This window comes from Rhodamnia argentea, chromosome 8 (genome assembly GCF_020921035.1).
Source record: "Rhodamnia argentea isolate NSW1041297 chromosome 8, ASM2092103v1, whole genome shotgun sequence".
Classification (NCBI taxonomy): Eukaryota; Viridiplantae; Streptophyta; class Magnoliopsida; order Myrtales; family Myrtaceae; genus Rhodamnia; species Rhodamnia argentea.
The window spans coordinates 8,899,854-8,915,511 of record NC_063157.1 but is presented as its reverse complement, the minus strand read 5'-3'; the positions used below and the strand labels follow the sequence as shown (position 1 = coordinate 8,915,511).

Below are 15,658 nucleotides of genomic sequence, written 5' to 3'. Positions count from 1 at the left end.
AACCAGCTTTTACGTCTAATTACCAATTCTCATTTGAGTTACTTATCAACTTTTATTTATTTATGCGTTCCGAAAATAATTCCCCGACATTTGTTTAGGGAGCTTGCCAACCATGATAACGTTACCACCAACCGGATAAGTCCTGTTTGGTTTAGCATTTGGCCAAGGTATTTTGAAAAAAATACAAATACCTTTGGACTAAAGGTCTTTTTCAAAATACAAGTAATGTTTGGTAAAGTGTATTTTAAAAACACATTTGGAAAGCAATTTTGACGTAAATGACGGAGGCGGCGGGGGGCGGGCGGGTGGCGGAAAGCGAAGGTAAGAAAGTTAAAATAAAAAAAAAATTAGTCACATTTCGCAAAAGTCCTTTAGCCCAAAATACCGAGGTACTTTGGGCTAAAAAACTTTTTAGAGCATTTGAGATGCAATTACATCTCTCCAAAATAAGCTAAAAAATGAACCAAACACCATTTGCATTTGGCCAAGGGACTTTAGAGCCCCAATGCTCATTTCCAATCTTGAACCAAACGGAGCCATAGTAAGTGAGCTCAAACAAGAGCTGACAGCTTTAAAATGCCGATCACATTCGCAAATAAAGTGGGGATAAATTATTAAGACAGGTGGTGTTGCATAAAAATACTGGTAACTCCATCAAATAATAGTTTGCCCAAAGCCATCACTAGACGGTAACTTATTTTGTGAATACTCGGTAAATCTCTCTCACATTAATATCGGTAGTTTGCTGCAGGAGTTTGTAACTTTGACATGATGGTAGCTTTAGCAAACAAAGTCGGTAAATTCTTGGAACGATTGGTAATTTTCAAACGAAGGCACGAAAGTTGGTAAACGGACTCAAATTGTGACATCCCTAGTCCCACATTGCCTAGGAGGAGGTCTTGGGAAGCCTTTATAAGGCTTGGGTGCCCTTAGACTTGCAAGACGCGTTTTCCGGGCGTTGTATGGGCGACGCTCGGAGGAACAAAACCGTGAGGACTGTGTGTCCAAAGCGGACAATATCTTACTGAGTGGCGCAACGGAAGCGCGTGGGGCCCAAGGCCGTTACGGTTGGTATCGGAGCCGACCTCCGACCGCATGTGGGGCCGCAACGGGGGATTATGTGACATCTCTAGTCCCACATTGCCTAGGAGGAGGTCTTGGGAAGCCTTTATAAGGTTTGGGTGCCCTTAGACTTGCAAGACGCGTTTTCCGAGCGTCGCGACATTGCCTAGGAGGAGGTCTTGGGAAGCCTTTATAAGGTTTGGGTGCCCTTAGACTTGCAAGACGCGTTTTCCGAGCGTTGTATGGGCGACGCTCGGAGGAACAAAACCGTGAGGACTGTGTGTCCAAAGCGGACAATATCTTGCAGAGTGGCGCAACGGAAGCGCGTGGGGCCCAAGGCCGTTACACAAATGAATCGGTAATTTTTTTTATAAAAGTTGCTCACTCTATTACGAATATTGATAATCAATAAAAAATAGTTGGTAATTTTATATACAATAAAAATCAAATCATTTGATTTTGCAGGTTAAACAAATTACGATCAAAATTTAGGGGAAAAAAATAAATTAGAAGTGCCGTAATTTTCAAATAATCGAATGACGGTAGCTCACCGCTCGCGGCCTCGGCCCACCCCGGAGAATTAGCCCCACGAGCATTTTCGCAAACACTTGGGAGGACACGACTACGAGGCCGAGCTCGCTCTCTTGATCCAACATAGCGCATGAAAACAGTCGCACACGCAAACAAAGAAGGCGCGAACTCGTTCTTCTCTCTCCATCGCTCGTTCCTTCCAATCTATCCACTCCCGCGGCAAGCAGACGCGAGTGGAGCGTAGGATCTGCACCTTCTTTTGTTGTCATTCTCGACCTGCCCATTCCACCCCTTTTTGCTTGCGCATATATATATATATATATAATCAGTGGGAGAGACTTATCCAGAAGGTGCGGGTTTTCCAGTTCCTTCGCAAATGGGGACGGGGTCGTCGAAGAACGCGGACGGTGGGTCGCACGCGGGCGAGGAGAGGGAGGACGAACAGCTCTACGTCTCGCTCAAGATGGAGAAGTACAAGCTCAAGGGCGAGCTCATCCCTCACGTCTATGGCTCCGTCCCTCTCGTCGGCTCCTGGGATTCTTCCAAAGCTGTAATGTTCTTGCTTCGCCCCCTCGGTTTTTCCCTCCCTTTTTTTTTTTTTTTTTCGTTCCCTTGATTTAGTGTTACGATTGAATGCTAGAGCACGGAGTTGCGCGAGCATTTCTCTGTTTTTATGGTTTTTTTCCTTTCTCTCTTTGGGATAATCTCCAGCTATCAATGGAACGCGAGTCTACATCAACTTGGGAACTGAGTTTTGTTGTTCCTCCCAATCACGGTATCTTCGTATATTTATCATCTAGTTTCGTTTTCCCTGAACTTGTTTTTGAGGAGAAAACTGAGATGCAATTTATGTTTCTGTTGCACAATGCTATTTGCTCCGACTTCTGGTTTGGTGACACCTTTTTTAACCCAACAAAGGCTTATTTTACGAAAAGGGGGTCTCAGTTCAGCGTCAGCCAGCACTAAACTAGTTGCTTTTAGCTTTCAGTACTTCTTTTCCTCAAATGGGAAGCTTCAGTATTTCTTTCTCTCAATATTACCTTAACTTTGTGATGTTAAGGAGAAAAGGGGCTAACTTTGTCAGTTTAGGTGCTTACAGAGGAGAGCATTAACTTATACATTTCCTATTGTGATTTTTGATAATAGAGACCCTGGATTTCAAGTTCCTTTTGAAGCCAAAATACAGCAGTGCACCTGCTATAGTTGAGGAAGGTCCAAACCGGCTCCTCACTGGGGGTCACTTACAAGGGGACACGAGGCTCGCGATTTTTAGGCTTAGTGCTGATGAGGTTCTTGAATACCCGGTTTTCATTAAAGCTGATAGGGTATCTCCCTTTGATCTTGCTGCCAGTTGGAGAGCCTATCAGGAGAATCTCCAGCCTTCAACTGTTCGTGGGATCCCAGATGTTAGTATTAATTCAGTGCCTGAGACGGATATCGAGGTACATACGCTTCCTTAAACTATATTTCACTAATTTTTGGAAACATTATTGAGAGCGCGTACTAGAAGTCCGATATCTTCACCCACCCAAAGAGATCACCAAGAGATGCCTAAGACCACTCAACATTGGTATCAGAGCCTAAGTTACCATTAAGTTGGGACCCAACATCATATGAGAGATACGGGTTAGTGCTACTTCAACCCAGGGCCCGATGTGTGAGGGGGAGATTATTGGGGTTATCTCACATCGGTTGTGGAAGGAGTTGGTGATTAGTTTATAAGTGTGTGAAAAGCCTTAGGTTTTGAGCTAGCTTTTAGTGTGTGAGACCCAAGACCACCCAATAAACATAACTTGACCTTTCTTATCCTCTATCTGAATTACCTACGAATGAATTACGTCAAGATGGGATGACCTGTGGATATTTGTTCCATATTCTTTGATAGTCATCTGATAATACCTTCATCTGAATTAGTTCACGTGATATTTTGCTAGCCGCATTTCAAGATGGGTGATTAACGTTTGAAATTGCTAAATTATTGAACAGTACACCTCTGTTTCAGATGCATTCTCTGGTAGCTGCGTGAGAGGTTAATTTATGATAGAGATGATATTAAATATAAATATCCTTGTGTATATGCTTTTACCTATGATGGTTGAAAACCTAATGAAAGGATCGCTGATCTCTTGTCCTGTCCATGTTGTCTAGCAGTATCCAACTAGTTTTGGGATTTGTTGTCCTCAAGATTTGCCTCAATGAGGGATATTTCCACTTGCTGAAAGTACATATTAGGGTGGATTGGTAGTTCAACTGTGCTAGTTTGTATTCTTGTTGGAATCATCTAAGTTTATCTCTTCTCTGCTCTTTATTTATTTTTTTCCAGAATGGATCTTCAGTTTGTTTGGAGCTTGATCTTGAACATTATGTTGTACCAGCTCCATCAACTTCCACGAACTCTGGTTTGGTTTATGCTGCTAACATGGCAGAGACTCCCAGATCTTTAACCTGTTCTGGTGTTTTTTCTATTTCTGATGGTTCAGTCAATCCTTCACATTCCTTAAAGGATAGTGGTGTTTCTGTTGATCGGCCTGCACCTATAAAGGTTCACCTCTTAACTTATCTCGTGTCCTCGTTTTTGGAATCGTAGATACTTCATCAATGTATAATTTGACTACTTGTCTTAATTGTATCAAACTATCTATCTGGCACTGTGATAATTATATATGTGTCTAGCGTATCTTGGAAACGTTAGTTCTTATTGTATTTGCTGCAAATTTATTTGCATGAGCACAGATCAATTAGTTGGCTGTACTTTTTGACATCACAATAAGTCCATCCTGTTCTTTTAGTTCTTATTTTCTGCTTTGGTTTTTGCTAGGAGATGGAGATAGTTGTCCCAGATCCAGCTAGGGTGTATTCTGGTTCTGGCATGGTTGAATCAAAGTCCGTTGGAACTTTTTCGCCTTTACAAAAGCAGGATAGTCATCGAGGAATCCTTGTAGATCGAGGAGTCGGATCTCCCAGATTAGTCAAATCAGCAAGTTCAACTACCTTCAGTCTTGATCTTAAATTGAATACAGAGACCAAGGTTTTGTTAGATCGATATCTTGATTATCATACCGTGAGTTTTTTCTGGTGGAATTTCTCAAGTTCATCTCCTGTCATCTAGAATCCAATGCCAGCAGCTGCTGGAGCTGTGGCTGCTGGAGCCATAGCTGATCAGATGCTTGGGCCAAAGGAAGATAGACATTTAGCGATTGTCCTGGTAATTTCTTTGAGAAAAGAATTAGTTACATCACTGATTAGCGTAATTGCACCATCCACATGTTTATTTGGCTGGTAGTAATAATGGCTGAATGCTATGTTGTTGACTTTCCTGGATAGACTCTAAGATGGCTTCAAACCACTCACCTATTTACAGCCCTGCTTTTAATTTGTGTCTAATACTTAGTACCGGTTTTGAATTTTATAAATAGGAGGGTAATGGGTTGCCCCTAAAGTTTTATGTCAGATTCACTTTGCCCTCTCAAGATTAATTTGTGTCCGTTTGCCACCTTGAGTCTATATTACTGCTTCACATTGCTCCATAATTCTAATTGTGGTTGCTTTTTCAATCAGAGGTTCTATCATTGTCTCCTCATATGACTCCTTTTTTTTATTTTTCATAGATAGGCATATATACCAAAACGCACCACTTTGGTCATAAGTAATCTTTATAAGTTGTAGAAGATTCTATCTACTTTGGAAATTCTCTGTGAAGCAGTAGAGAAGCTTTTTTATGGAAAGGAATTTTATGAGTTCCTTATACTTCAGGTCGGCTTGCCAGCTCGAGGTAAGACTTTTACTGCAGCGAAACTCACTCGATATCTTCGTTGGTTGGGCCATGATACTAAGCACTTCAATGTTGGAAAGGTATAACTTGCTGTTACGACTGTTCATTCAATGGTCCCAGATCTCTAACTTTGATGAGTTAATACTTCTGTTGTCATTTTCACAGTATCGGCGCCTCAAGCATGGAGTTAATCAGGTAAGCTTTGATTTACTGTGCATGTTTGCTTTAGTCTTGGTTTTTTTCAATGGCGACTCTTCCTATTACGAAGTGAATTGCTTTTCCTGCTGACAATGAGCTGAATTAACATATGCACTAGGTTGTCTAATCCCTCTTTGCCTATATGTCTTCTTTATTTTGTGGCCCGTCATATAGTCAGTTTAGATATCAGGTAGCAGTTTATGCCTTTTAACTTCATAGTGTTCAGTGGGATATGGCAATCAGAAGGTCTTTATAATTTACATTCTGTAAAAGCGGAATGTGGCCATTGTGGAAAGATGTGACCTACTCCTAATTTTTTTTTTTTGGTTGGAGACCTACTCTTGCTAATTGGATGGCACATAAAGTATAAGTAGTTTCTTCAGAAGCTGGTCCTGTTGATCAGATTGAAATTTTTCAGGTCATGTCGTGTATCGGGTTACTAACAGCTTGATTATATTGCATTTCTTGCTGCAGTCTGCAGATTTCTTCCGAGGTGACAATGAAGAAGGTGTAGAGGCACGCAATGAGGTTATTGTCTACTCTATAATTTTATTTGACAAGTAATAGTAATTTGCTGTTCCTGACATTGTTGAACAATTTGCGGTAATGATGCCTTCTCCAAAGTTGAGTTTTAGGATTTAGTGCTAAGAATGGTCACATCAGTCTTGAATGTGCAATCGGCACCATCCACTGCCACTGGACCCCGTTTAGGTTCTGTGATAGTGGATGGTGCAGTTTGCAGAGTCACCTGCTCAGTCACTACTTAGACGCTGTGGTGACTGCAGCACATGAATTGCATAGATCCTTTAGTTCAAATAAACTGACTCCCTGGTGGATTGGCAATGGTTTAGGTGCTCCTTATAACAAGTTAGTTTAAAAATCGAGAAATCATGTCCCTTTTCATGTCCTCAAATCTTGCTGTGGTGGCAGACAGACCTCCTCACAGCTTTTAGAAGCAAAATGGCAAATAATATGAAATGGTAAATAATATCATGCATCCTCATTGTCGAGATTCATTGGAAAAGGAAAAGCAGGCAGGGAAAGCAATAAAAGAAAGATTAAATTGCTGTGAGTTGACACCATTGACTGGGGTTTAGGAGAGCGTATTTATGTGTCCATTTCATTATTATTGTGCAGAAGCAAGCCAATTACAATTAAACACTACGAATATGTGTTGCAGTAAATAGCATCTTTGAATTTGAAATACTCTTAATTCTAACCAGTGACATGTGGTGTGACTGCTGCGTAAAATACTTTCTCTCGGTTCAGAAACAGCCATTGCCCAATGTGAAGCTGTATGGTTTGAATTGGTCTATAAGTATGCAGGAAGTGAAGATTTTCCTTTTCCTTTTCTCTTCTTTGTCCTCCGTCATGCTGACTTTGGGCTATTCTAACTTATGAGTGTCGTCTATCATGAAATTAGATTTTGGAGGCCAGTAATGTCAACAAATTTTCTTTCTTTCTGTCCTGACATACATGTACTAGGTGGCGGCCCTGGCAATGGAAGATATGATATCCTGGATGCAAGAAGGAGGTCAGGTCAGTCCGTCTGGATCAGATTTTGCAGAACCCACTCTGATTTATTCTTCTTCTTTTTCTTCTTCCTGATTTTGTCATTTGTTATTTGATCTCAGGTAGGAATATTTGATGCCACAAACAGTACCAGGAGAAGGAGAAACATGCTGATGAAAATGGCTGAAGGCAAATGCAAGGTATGAGGCCCATATTGTGGCAGATACATAAGAATTTTTCCACTATGAAAATTTGTACAGTGAATGAATCTTGTTCGCAGGAAGAGGACAATGTTGACGTTAGGTGCCCAGAGTTTGTATTTTGATATAAATGTCCGTCACAAATTTGATGCATGCCTCCATTAAAAATGGGTTGCCAGACTTGTAGAAGTTGCTTGCATTGACTCAAAAAATTCACTTTTAAGTCACTAAGAAGAGAGGATAAAGAGGGTAAACTTGATCTATCTTTCCGTCTTAGCCGAACTCCTTCAGATCTGTACCAAAGCTTATCCTCATCCTAATATCCAGATCACGGTTGATCAACCCCATGAGTGGATATATAGGAATCCAAATGCGGGCTTTGAAGACCCTATTGAATTCATCCATCCCCAAGTCAAACTGATGCTTGCTGTTGCACCAGGGGGGTTTTGCCTTTGATTGAAAAAGAGGGGAATCAATACTTTTATAACCATTTTTTTGCTCCTTGGGCACTTCTAATCTCGATAAAGCTACCCAGAATCAATTGGCAATGTGGAGCAATTAGGCATAAATTGATACCGACGTTCTGCTGGATTGATCGCTCAAGACCTTTGGTCTCTAAATCCTGGAAAAGCAGAAAGCCGGCTGGTCGTTTGCCCTGGATTTCCTTCTTGTCAGTTTCAACCCCTCTACTGGAGATTGGCCGTGGTCCCGGAAAAGCAGAAGGCAGGGTGGTCATTTTCCCTGGATTTCCTTCTTGTCAATTTCAACCCCTCTACTGGAGATTTGCTGTGTAGATGTCGATACACCAACTCCAACCAAGAGTTGGCCCTTTTCCTCCTAGTCTCAACTCTAGGGATAATTTTTCGCTAAAGAAGGCATAGTGGGCGGCGTTGAAAGCTTCCCCCACCTCCTAGAAAAGAAGAGTAAAGCTGGATCACACACTAAAAAGACAGATTAGTTATGCCTGGTATCCATATGGGTTCTGGAGTTGAAGGTTGATTCTTAGGTGATAGAATCATAGACAGATTGGGATGCATAATTTTCCCATAAGATGGTGCAAACCAACTTTTTTACTTGCTGCATCATTATTGTTGCAATTATCGTTTCCACTTTTCTATTTCTTCTTAAGGTACTGGAGTTTATATACAGATTGAGATCCTTGAAGAAAGATTTGAAACAAGCTCGATTTGGATCAGTGATTATAGACTTCTCTCCCTCAAAAGACGGGGGTGAGAAGAAATAAACGGTTTTCATACTGTATTGGTACAAAGGCATTTGAGTCTTTATAGAATAATGATTTTACTAGAAACATTTACTTCATGTTTTTTTCTTTGCTTGTTCATTCAGCTTAAATGTTACTACCATGATGTTGTTAAAGATCAATCTGATCTCTGTCTTCCAATTGGTGGAGCTAATTTTTTTTGTCTGATTACTTCTTTCTGGCAGATTATTTTTCTGGAAACTATATGCAATGATGAGCGCATTATTGAACGAAATATACGCCTTAAAATTCAACAGAGTCCTGACTATGCTGAAGAGTATGTATGCTTCCTGGAGCTATTGCTATTTCAAATGTAAGGGAACTTCTGGACTTACAACTGGCATCCTTTTGCAGGCCAGATTATGAAGCTGGATTACGTGACTTCAAAAATCGATTAACCAATTATGAAAAAGTAGCTATTCATTATCTAGCAGTTGAACTGGCAGATTGATTGTGGTGAATTTATAATGATTAATGATCTGCAGTGATGCAAATATGACCAGGTTTATGAACCGGTGGAGGAGGGATCTTATATCAAGATGATTGACATGGTTAGTGGACTTGGTGGAATAATACAAGTAAGATACTTTCCATTCTTCTGAAATTTTAAGGTGCAGTTAAATGCAGGTTTATTTTAGTCTAATATATTGCTACTTCTGTTTTATCCATCTTGGGGCTCAGCTGCTTATCCTGTGATTGGAAGTAGACAGATGCTTAGGTAGACAGCTTTATGTGCGTGGTTTTTCCGATGCATGGTTGAGCATTGGTAATTCAAACAAGCAAGTTATATAGACGGAGATCACCTATAGGTGGTTTTATATATCCAAAAATAAGAAGCCTTGAAAGTTTCTCGAGCTTGGAAATGGAGAGCGCTCTTACATACTGTCAAAAAAGTTTCTGATATCATTTACTGATATGTGAAGGTCGTTCTTCTGCAATGTCAATGCTCTTATCTAATGCTATTGGATGGGGTTGGCTGGCTGGGTGGATGCTTGATAACTTGTACCTCTGACAAGTGACAACTATAATTAGCTTTTTGTCAAGCGATTTCTGTTGGGTTTCCTCTTTTTGTTTTTTTGCTTGGGTGGGAGTGGTGGCTTGGGGGGAGAAGGGGAACAGCTGGTTGCAGCTGCTGCTATCTGCAGGATGTGCATGTGACCATATTATTAGCTCCTAGTGTTTGTAAAAATCGATCACTTCTTTAACCGACTCAAAATTGTTGGTTTGCATCAAATCACAGTTAGGTAATCTTGCAGAAAAGCCATTTATTCTGTGGTTATGATCATTTTGTCTTGGGTAATTGAAAGTATGTTTGTCCTTGACTCAGGTGAACAATATCAGTGGTTATCTGCCTGGAAGGATTGTTTTCTTCTTGGTACGTACTCATATGGCATTAATGCTGCTTTTGTTTCTGCCTCTCCACAACGTATCATGCCAGCAAGTGGTTGGTTTCGTGGTTGCCATTGTTCTCATTATAGAATGTCTGTGCACATTTTTTGAAATTTGAAGAGCAAAAGTAGATTAATAATGTGACTACTTTATTCGTGTCTGGGTCAATTGTTTGCTGTCTGAAACTTATTTTAAGACTAATTGTATAAATGGAATTCCAGGGTCAAATAGGAAGATCATTTGATCCTGCATTTGCCTCTAAGTTTCTGAGGCCTCTCTTTTTTCAAGGAACTGTGCCCTATATGCAAATTGATGATTAAGTATTGTACATCAGTGAGAATATATATAAGATCTTCATGTTGAGTGTTCCTGCTTAACATAATATCATCTTCTCACAGTTCAAAATAAATAAATCGTGCTATACTGATATCTGTGCATCTCTTTGTCCCCATTAATGTCTTCCTTACAAGATGGTTGTGCTGATGGTATAGTTCTTAAATTGCTATTGCAGGTCAATACACATCTCACGCCCCGCCCTATCTTATTAACCAGGCATGGGGAGAGTTTGGATAATGTGAGAGGCAGAATAGGTGGTGATACTGTGATAAGGTATGTTTTGCTAGCGATCATGACAGTGCATTTAACCAGCTAATTATGGACGAAGTTATTTTGTTAGATCCAGAAGGTTGAATCAGGTAGGAGATATATGGTTTGCATCTTCGTTTGCCTGTCATGGACCTTTCCTTGTTACTTGTCATTCATACCCTGACTGAATGATCTGTTTTCTTCATTTTTATCCTGCTTGGAAAAGCCTCTTAAGAACATAAGAAATAGTTCTTATAATGTAGTCTAATGTGACTTAGAAACAAGAGTAATGCCCATAACTTTATCTGCTTATAGTATGAATTAATTCTCGTGGCAACACGTGCTGTTCTAGTGCCATGATATTTTAATAAAGATGGCATCCCTTGCACCATTGTCAACCTTCGATTACATCCCATTGCCAAATAAAGGCAGATTCCAGCCAAAAGCAGAAAGGTAATACCAGATTTCAGGTACCACTTCGGTGGATAGGCAGACCAGCATGGCAGGGACAATGACTTAGATGATCGCTTCATCAAAATCATATTAAGAGATACACTCCAAATAATTAATGATACCTTAGTGGGTGTTTTGACATTGCATTTTTATTTCTATGAAAGTAATTACTGTCCTTACTCTTAAGAAAATTATTCTGCTTAGATGTTGCTTGCATTGTTGTAATGGTGAGTCAGTAAACCACTTCTTGCTACAATATCTTGTTTGTCTCTGGCTGATTACGTTTGTCCAACTATAGGTGGTAGTATCATCTGAGTCAATTGTCGGTTTTGTCCCATAATGAAGTCCATACTACATGTTCTATTACCTTTATCTTTTGACATGCAACTTCTGATGATTAATTGATCATTTGATTACACTTTTCATAGTATAATACTTGCAGTTTATATGGCAGTGACGCGGGGGAACTCTATGCGAAGAAACTTGCTAACTTCGTCGAGAAGCGACTGAAGTCTGAAAGAGCAGCTTCCGTAAGCTTCAATGACATGCGTGATAATTGTTCCATCTTGCACAATCTATCTCAATCTAACTTTTGGGTTAAACATTTGATCTCCCAAAGAATCTAAGTGTGATGATGGATTCATATGATCAATGAATTCCTTTGTTCGGTCAAAAAAGAAAAGTTAGCTTGGGAATGAGGTCTCATGTAAATTTGTTTGATGTCAAAACTGATGGCAGTGCCAATCCTATCACTGGCTAAAATTGCCTTTCCTCTATCCTTTGTTCATTTTTCAGTGAATACAGTCAAATTACTACCTTGGTTATACTTTGAAATAAGTAAAATATTTTGAGGTCATCCTTTCGTTTGTATCCCTTTTTTGTGATCTATATGTTGGTTGCTAATGTGTTCCTACCTTGATATTCTTTGGACAGATATGGACAAGCACACTCCAGAGAACTATCCAGAGTGCTAGTCCAATTGTTGGGTTCCCCAAGGTTTGTGATTCTATGTGCGCAGTCCTCTATGCTTTCTTCATACTTTGTCAAGGTTTCTAATTAGTGATGGAAGTTCTCTAGTACTGCAGATACAGTGGCGTGCGCTGGACGAAATAAATGCTGGAGTATGTGATGGAATGACTTATGAAGAGATAAAGAAAAATATGCCGGAGGAATACGAGTATGGTGCATTTTCATTTTCCTGCTGATGTACTTCATTCTGTTTTCTTGTTTGTGGAATTCTTTACAAGACGATATATATAATACAAAACCTTATGTCCTCTTGCTACAATACAGGGCACGTAAGAAAGACAAGCTGAGATATAGATATCCCCGCGGAGAATCTTATCTGGATGTTATACAAAGGTTTACAGTCTATAAGCTTAGTCATGGAATCCATGACTATTTGAAGTTATATTGGTGTCTTCAATGCATCATCTTGGCATGGAAGTAACTCTTCCTCTTGCTGATACAAATAAGTTTTGCAGGCTAGAGCCGGTGATCATTGAGCTTGAAAGGCAGAGAGGGCCCGTGGTGGTCATCTCTCATCAGGTTATACTCATGTCGCTGAAGTTGAGATTTTTGGCTTGCCAAGTAGTGGTCAGGAAGATAATTCATTGCTTTATTTTCAGGCTGTGTTGAGGGCATTATATGCTTATTTTGCTGACAGACCTCTGAAAGAAATCCCACATATTGAGGTAATGCTTATTTTCTTGGAAGCTAATTCCGACTTCAGTGGCTTGCCATCAATTTGGGGCTGGACATCTGTTCTAATGCAGGGATAAATACGTGATGGTTTCTTAAAATGGTAGGAATTATGCATCTATATGGTTAATTGCCCTAACAATTCCAAGAGAGACTTTGCTAAATCCTCTTGCTATTGAGTTTAAAATAAAGTTTTGGTAAAGGTGGGAAATGTAACATACTATTGAAGCGATTGGGTTATGCTCATGGACTTTTTGGTTGATCTTTTGGTGATCTGTTTCGGTGTTCAGCTGAAACAGCACCCACGTAAGGTGTTCATTTCATTGTGTTCTTCACGTAACTCCCCAGTAATAGCATCGGCCATTCTTTCTTCAGGTGCCGCTCCACACAATTATAGAGATACAGATGGGAGTCTCTGGGGTCCAGGAGAAGAGATACAAGCTGATGGACTAGTTATAGGCTAGGTCACTTGTTCTTTTTGGCTAGTTTCTGTAACCATGATGATATTGAGGAAATTTCTCATTTCCAATTATTCTCACGCCGATTCATCAACATGATGTAACTCTTGCATAAGTGCATTGTTGATAATCGAAATCAATGCCCTTTATAACGTTGTATAACCCTAAATGGCAAATTCATCACGGGTGGTCTCATGTTGATTGGGTAAAGTACTAAAAGAAATTGTATTTATGCCAATTCATTTATAAACTTTTTAATTATACTAATTGAGTGCTAACCCTTTTAACGATTTGCCAATGTAGTTTATATGACAAATTTTTAGCCGGGAATTACCTAACATGGACAACGGTTGTTTACATGACCCGACCGCTGCTATTGTAGGCAAATTTTATATTCTTTAAATGTTTTTTTAACTTTTTTTTGGTTTTTTTTTGCTTCCTTTTGTTTTCCTTTTTCTATTTTACAACTCTGGGAGATACGGGCCACCATGGGCGAGGGCCTGCACACCATCGCCCAAATCTAGACAAGAGCTAACACCCTCATATTGGCCAGTGAGGGCCTTTGCACCCTTGCCAAGATCCTGGTGAGGGCAATGCCCTCGTCTATTGGCCAGCGAGGGCCTCCATGCCCTCGCCAAGATCCAAGTGAAGGTGATGCCCTCGCTCAGACCAGCAGTGACCTCACCGGCTCATAGTTGGGAAAAAAAAGGAAAGAACAGAAAAAAAATAAAAACAATTAAAAAATTTATCCACGACAGTGTCGATTATGCCAAATTAGACGATTAGCGTTCATGTCGGTGATGTTCGATTAAAATTGGCCATATGAATAAGTTTTATGATTGAATTAACACAATTATTAATAAAAAAAATTAGCACAATTGAGATATTTAGTACTGAATTAACGCAACTATAATAGATTATGGCTTTTTTGGTACTTTTCCCCATGTTAAACAGATCGAATAAGATCAGCTTCTGCCTTGCCGAAAGCCATTCAAATTCCACTCTGTAAGAAACTCCATCGAGGCTTATTGAGTTCCTCAAGTCACTCGAGGAGATTAATGCACCAACCCTCGAGGACAGAATGGCGTCTGCGACTCCACGGGGTTGAAAGCCCCGCGGTGCTATCTCCGCCCGTGTTTAAACTCGCAAGCAGGCAAGATGAGATGAGATGATCCTCTGATGTTCTTCAGTAAGAACAAAAATGCAATGGCACCTGTAGAGAGAGGGAAAGAACCACACAAAACAGAAAGGGAAAGGCGAGGCAGCGGCAGAGGAGACAAAGATGAGGGTGCTGGCAACTAGAAGTTGCCCCTGATCCGATCTTTTGAAAGCCCCGAAAGTGAAATGGTCAAACAGCTCAGAGATGGAACGATCACGAGCCCGCCCTTCCTCCACCCGTACTGCTACGAGCCACCCCTTTATCCATCTGATCTTCTTTACTTGCTCAGAAACAATCACATCCTGTCGCATACAAAGCCCAAAGCCTAACAGATAAAAAAAAGGCATTTGGGTCTTCTGGCTGGATTCACATGGGACCCCTGAAGAGAAGAAAAGCAAAAAAAGTTGACTTCTCTGTGCTTTTTGGGGTTGCTTGCTGCTCCTTGCCATGGCATCTTCTTGCTTTTACCCAACCATATCCTCACGAGGTCATTTTTACTATGGTCGGAAATTGCAAGGTGTAGCTTTGCTCCAAAGATGCGAATTTTTTAGAAATCTGGACCCATATTTCGGTTGTTTGGAAGTTTTTTTTTTTTTCAAAGTTGTTTGGAAGTTAAAGTGGATGATTTATATGAGATTCTACGTGAATCTCATGTTTTATGAATAGATTTCAATCCACATCACAGGGTAAAATCCCCGTTGCATCTAACCCCTGCCGCGACCTTCGACTATTGCTCGAGACCGAGCTTCAGGTGCGGCTCGAATCTAGGAACACGCATGTATCACAGGTCGGACATCCGAAAGGACTTGGGCACCTGAAGTCCAAGAATCCATGTCGTGAAGTGCTATCGCGTTCCCTTTTGACTTTATCGAATTAAACAAGCAAGGCGGTCCAATCCCTAATGACATCAACTTTTTTGCAGAAGAAGGGTCAGAATTGCTGAATCAAAGAGATGAAGCCAGAGACATTGAACCCTAATTGTACTATGGTTTCGGCCACGGGATCCCTTACCTGCAACACCACCAAAAGAACATTAAACAAATACCACATTGCCTCATTTGCTTTCTTGCCGTCGCCTTCACGCCCTTATTCTCTCTCTCTCTCTCTCTCTCTCTCTCTTTCTCGGACGTGTCTTGGACGATGATGAGTCTCCTCCTTTTGACTCTTCTCTCTCTCTCTCTCCCATTAAATCTCGAGCCCCCCTTTGCCAACGATTCCCCTGTAATCTACTCAAACCCATCTCAATTGCGGGTTACCCTCCCTTGAGAATTTGTGCATACAATCACTAATCAAGCCTTTTTCCAGTGCGAATCCCGATATCGTAACGAAGTCGAGAGATTTGTTATCAGTGTCATTACATAATGTTAGAAAATGTAC

At 40.5% G+C, this 15,658-nt stretch overlaps 1 protein-coding gene across 6 annotated transcripts; it reads left to right on the top strand.

Moving 5' to 3' along the window:
• The first annotated feature begins 1,633 nt into the window (after positions 1-1,633).
• Positions 1,634-13,284, top strand: LOC115736567 (6-phosphofructo-2-kinase/fructose-2,6-bisphosphatase). 6 transcript variants are annotated; one of them, XM_048283726.1, is made up of 24 exons: positions 1,639-1,820; positions 1,958-2,143; positions 2,305-2,368; positions 2,740-3,035; positions 3,917-4,135; positions 4,412-4,621; positions 4,703-4,798; positions 5,347-5,445; positions 5,531-5,560; positions 6,038-6,091; positions 7,049-7,102; positions 7,198-7,275; positions 8,722-8,813; positions 8,891-8,948; positions 9,040-9,114; positions 9,864-9,911; positions 10,437-10,534; positions 11,418-11,493; positions 11,897-11,959; positions 12,049-12,140; positions 12,257-12,325; positions 12,448-12,511; positions 12,592-12,657; positions 13,040-13,284. In XM_048283726.1, the coding sequence occupies exons 2-24, from the start codon at positions 1,970-1,972 to the stop codon at positions 13,115-13,117; spliced, it is 2,253 nt and encodes a 750-aa protein (XP_048139683.1). In that variant the 5' UTR covers positions 1,639-1,820; positions 1,958-1,969; the 3' UTR covers positions 13,118-13,284. The 6 variants fall into 6 exon arrangements, with proteins under 6 accessions (XP_048139686.1, XP_048139685.1, XP_048139687.1 ...); XM_030668321.2 differs by having other exon boundaries at positions 1,639-2,143; XM_048283727.1 differs by lacking the exon at positions 1,639-1,820 and having other exon boundaries at positions 2,033-2,168.
• The last annotated feature ends 2,374 nt before the right edge of the window (positions 13,285-15,658 follow it).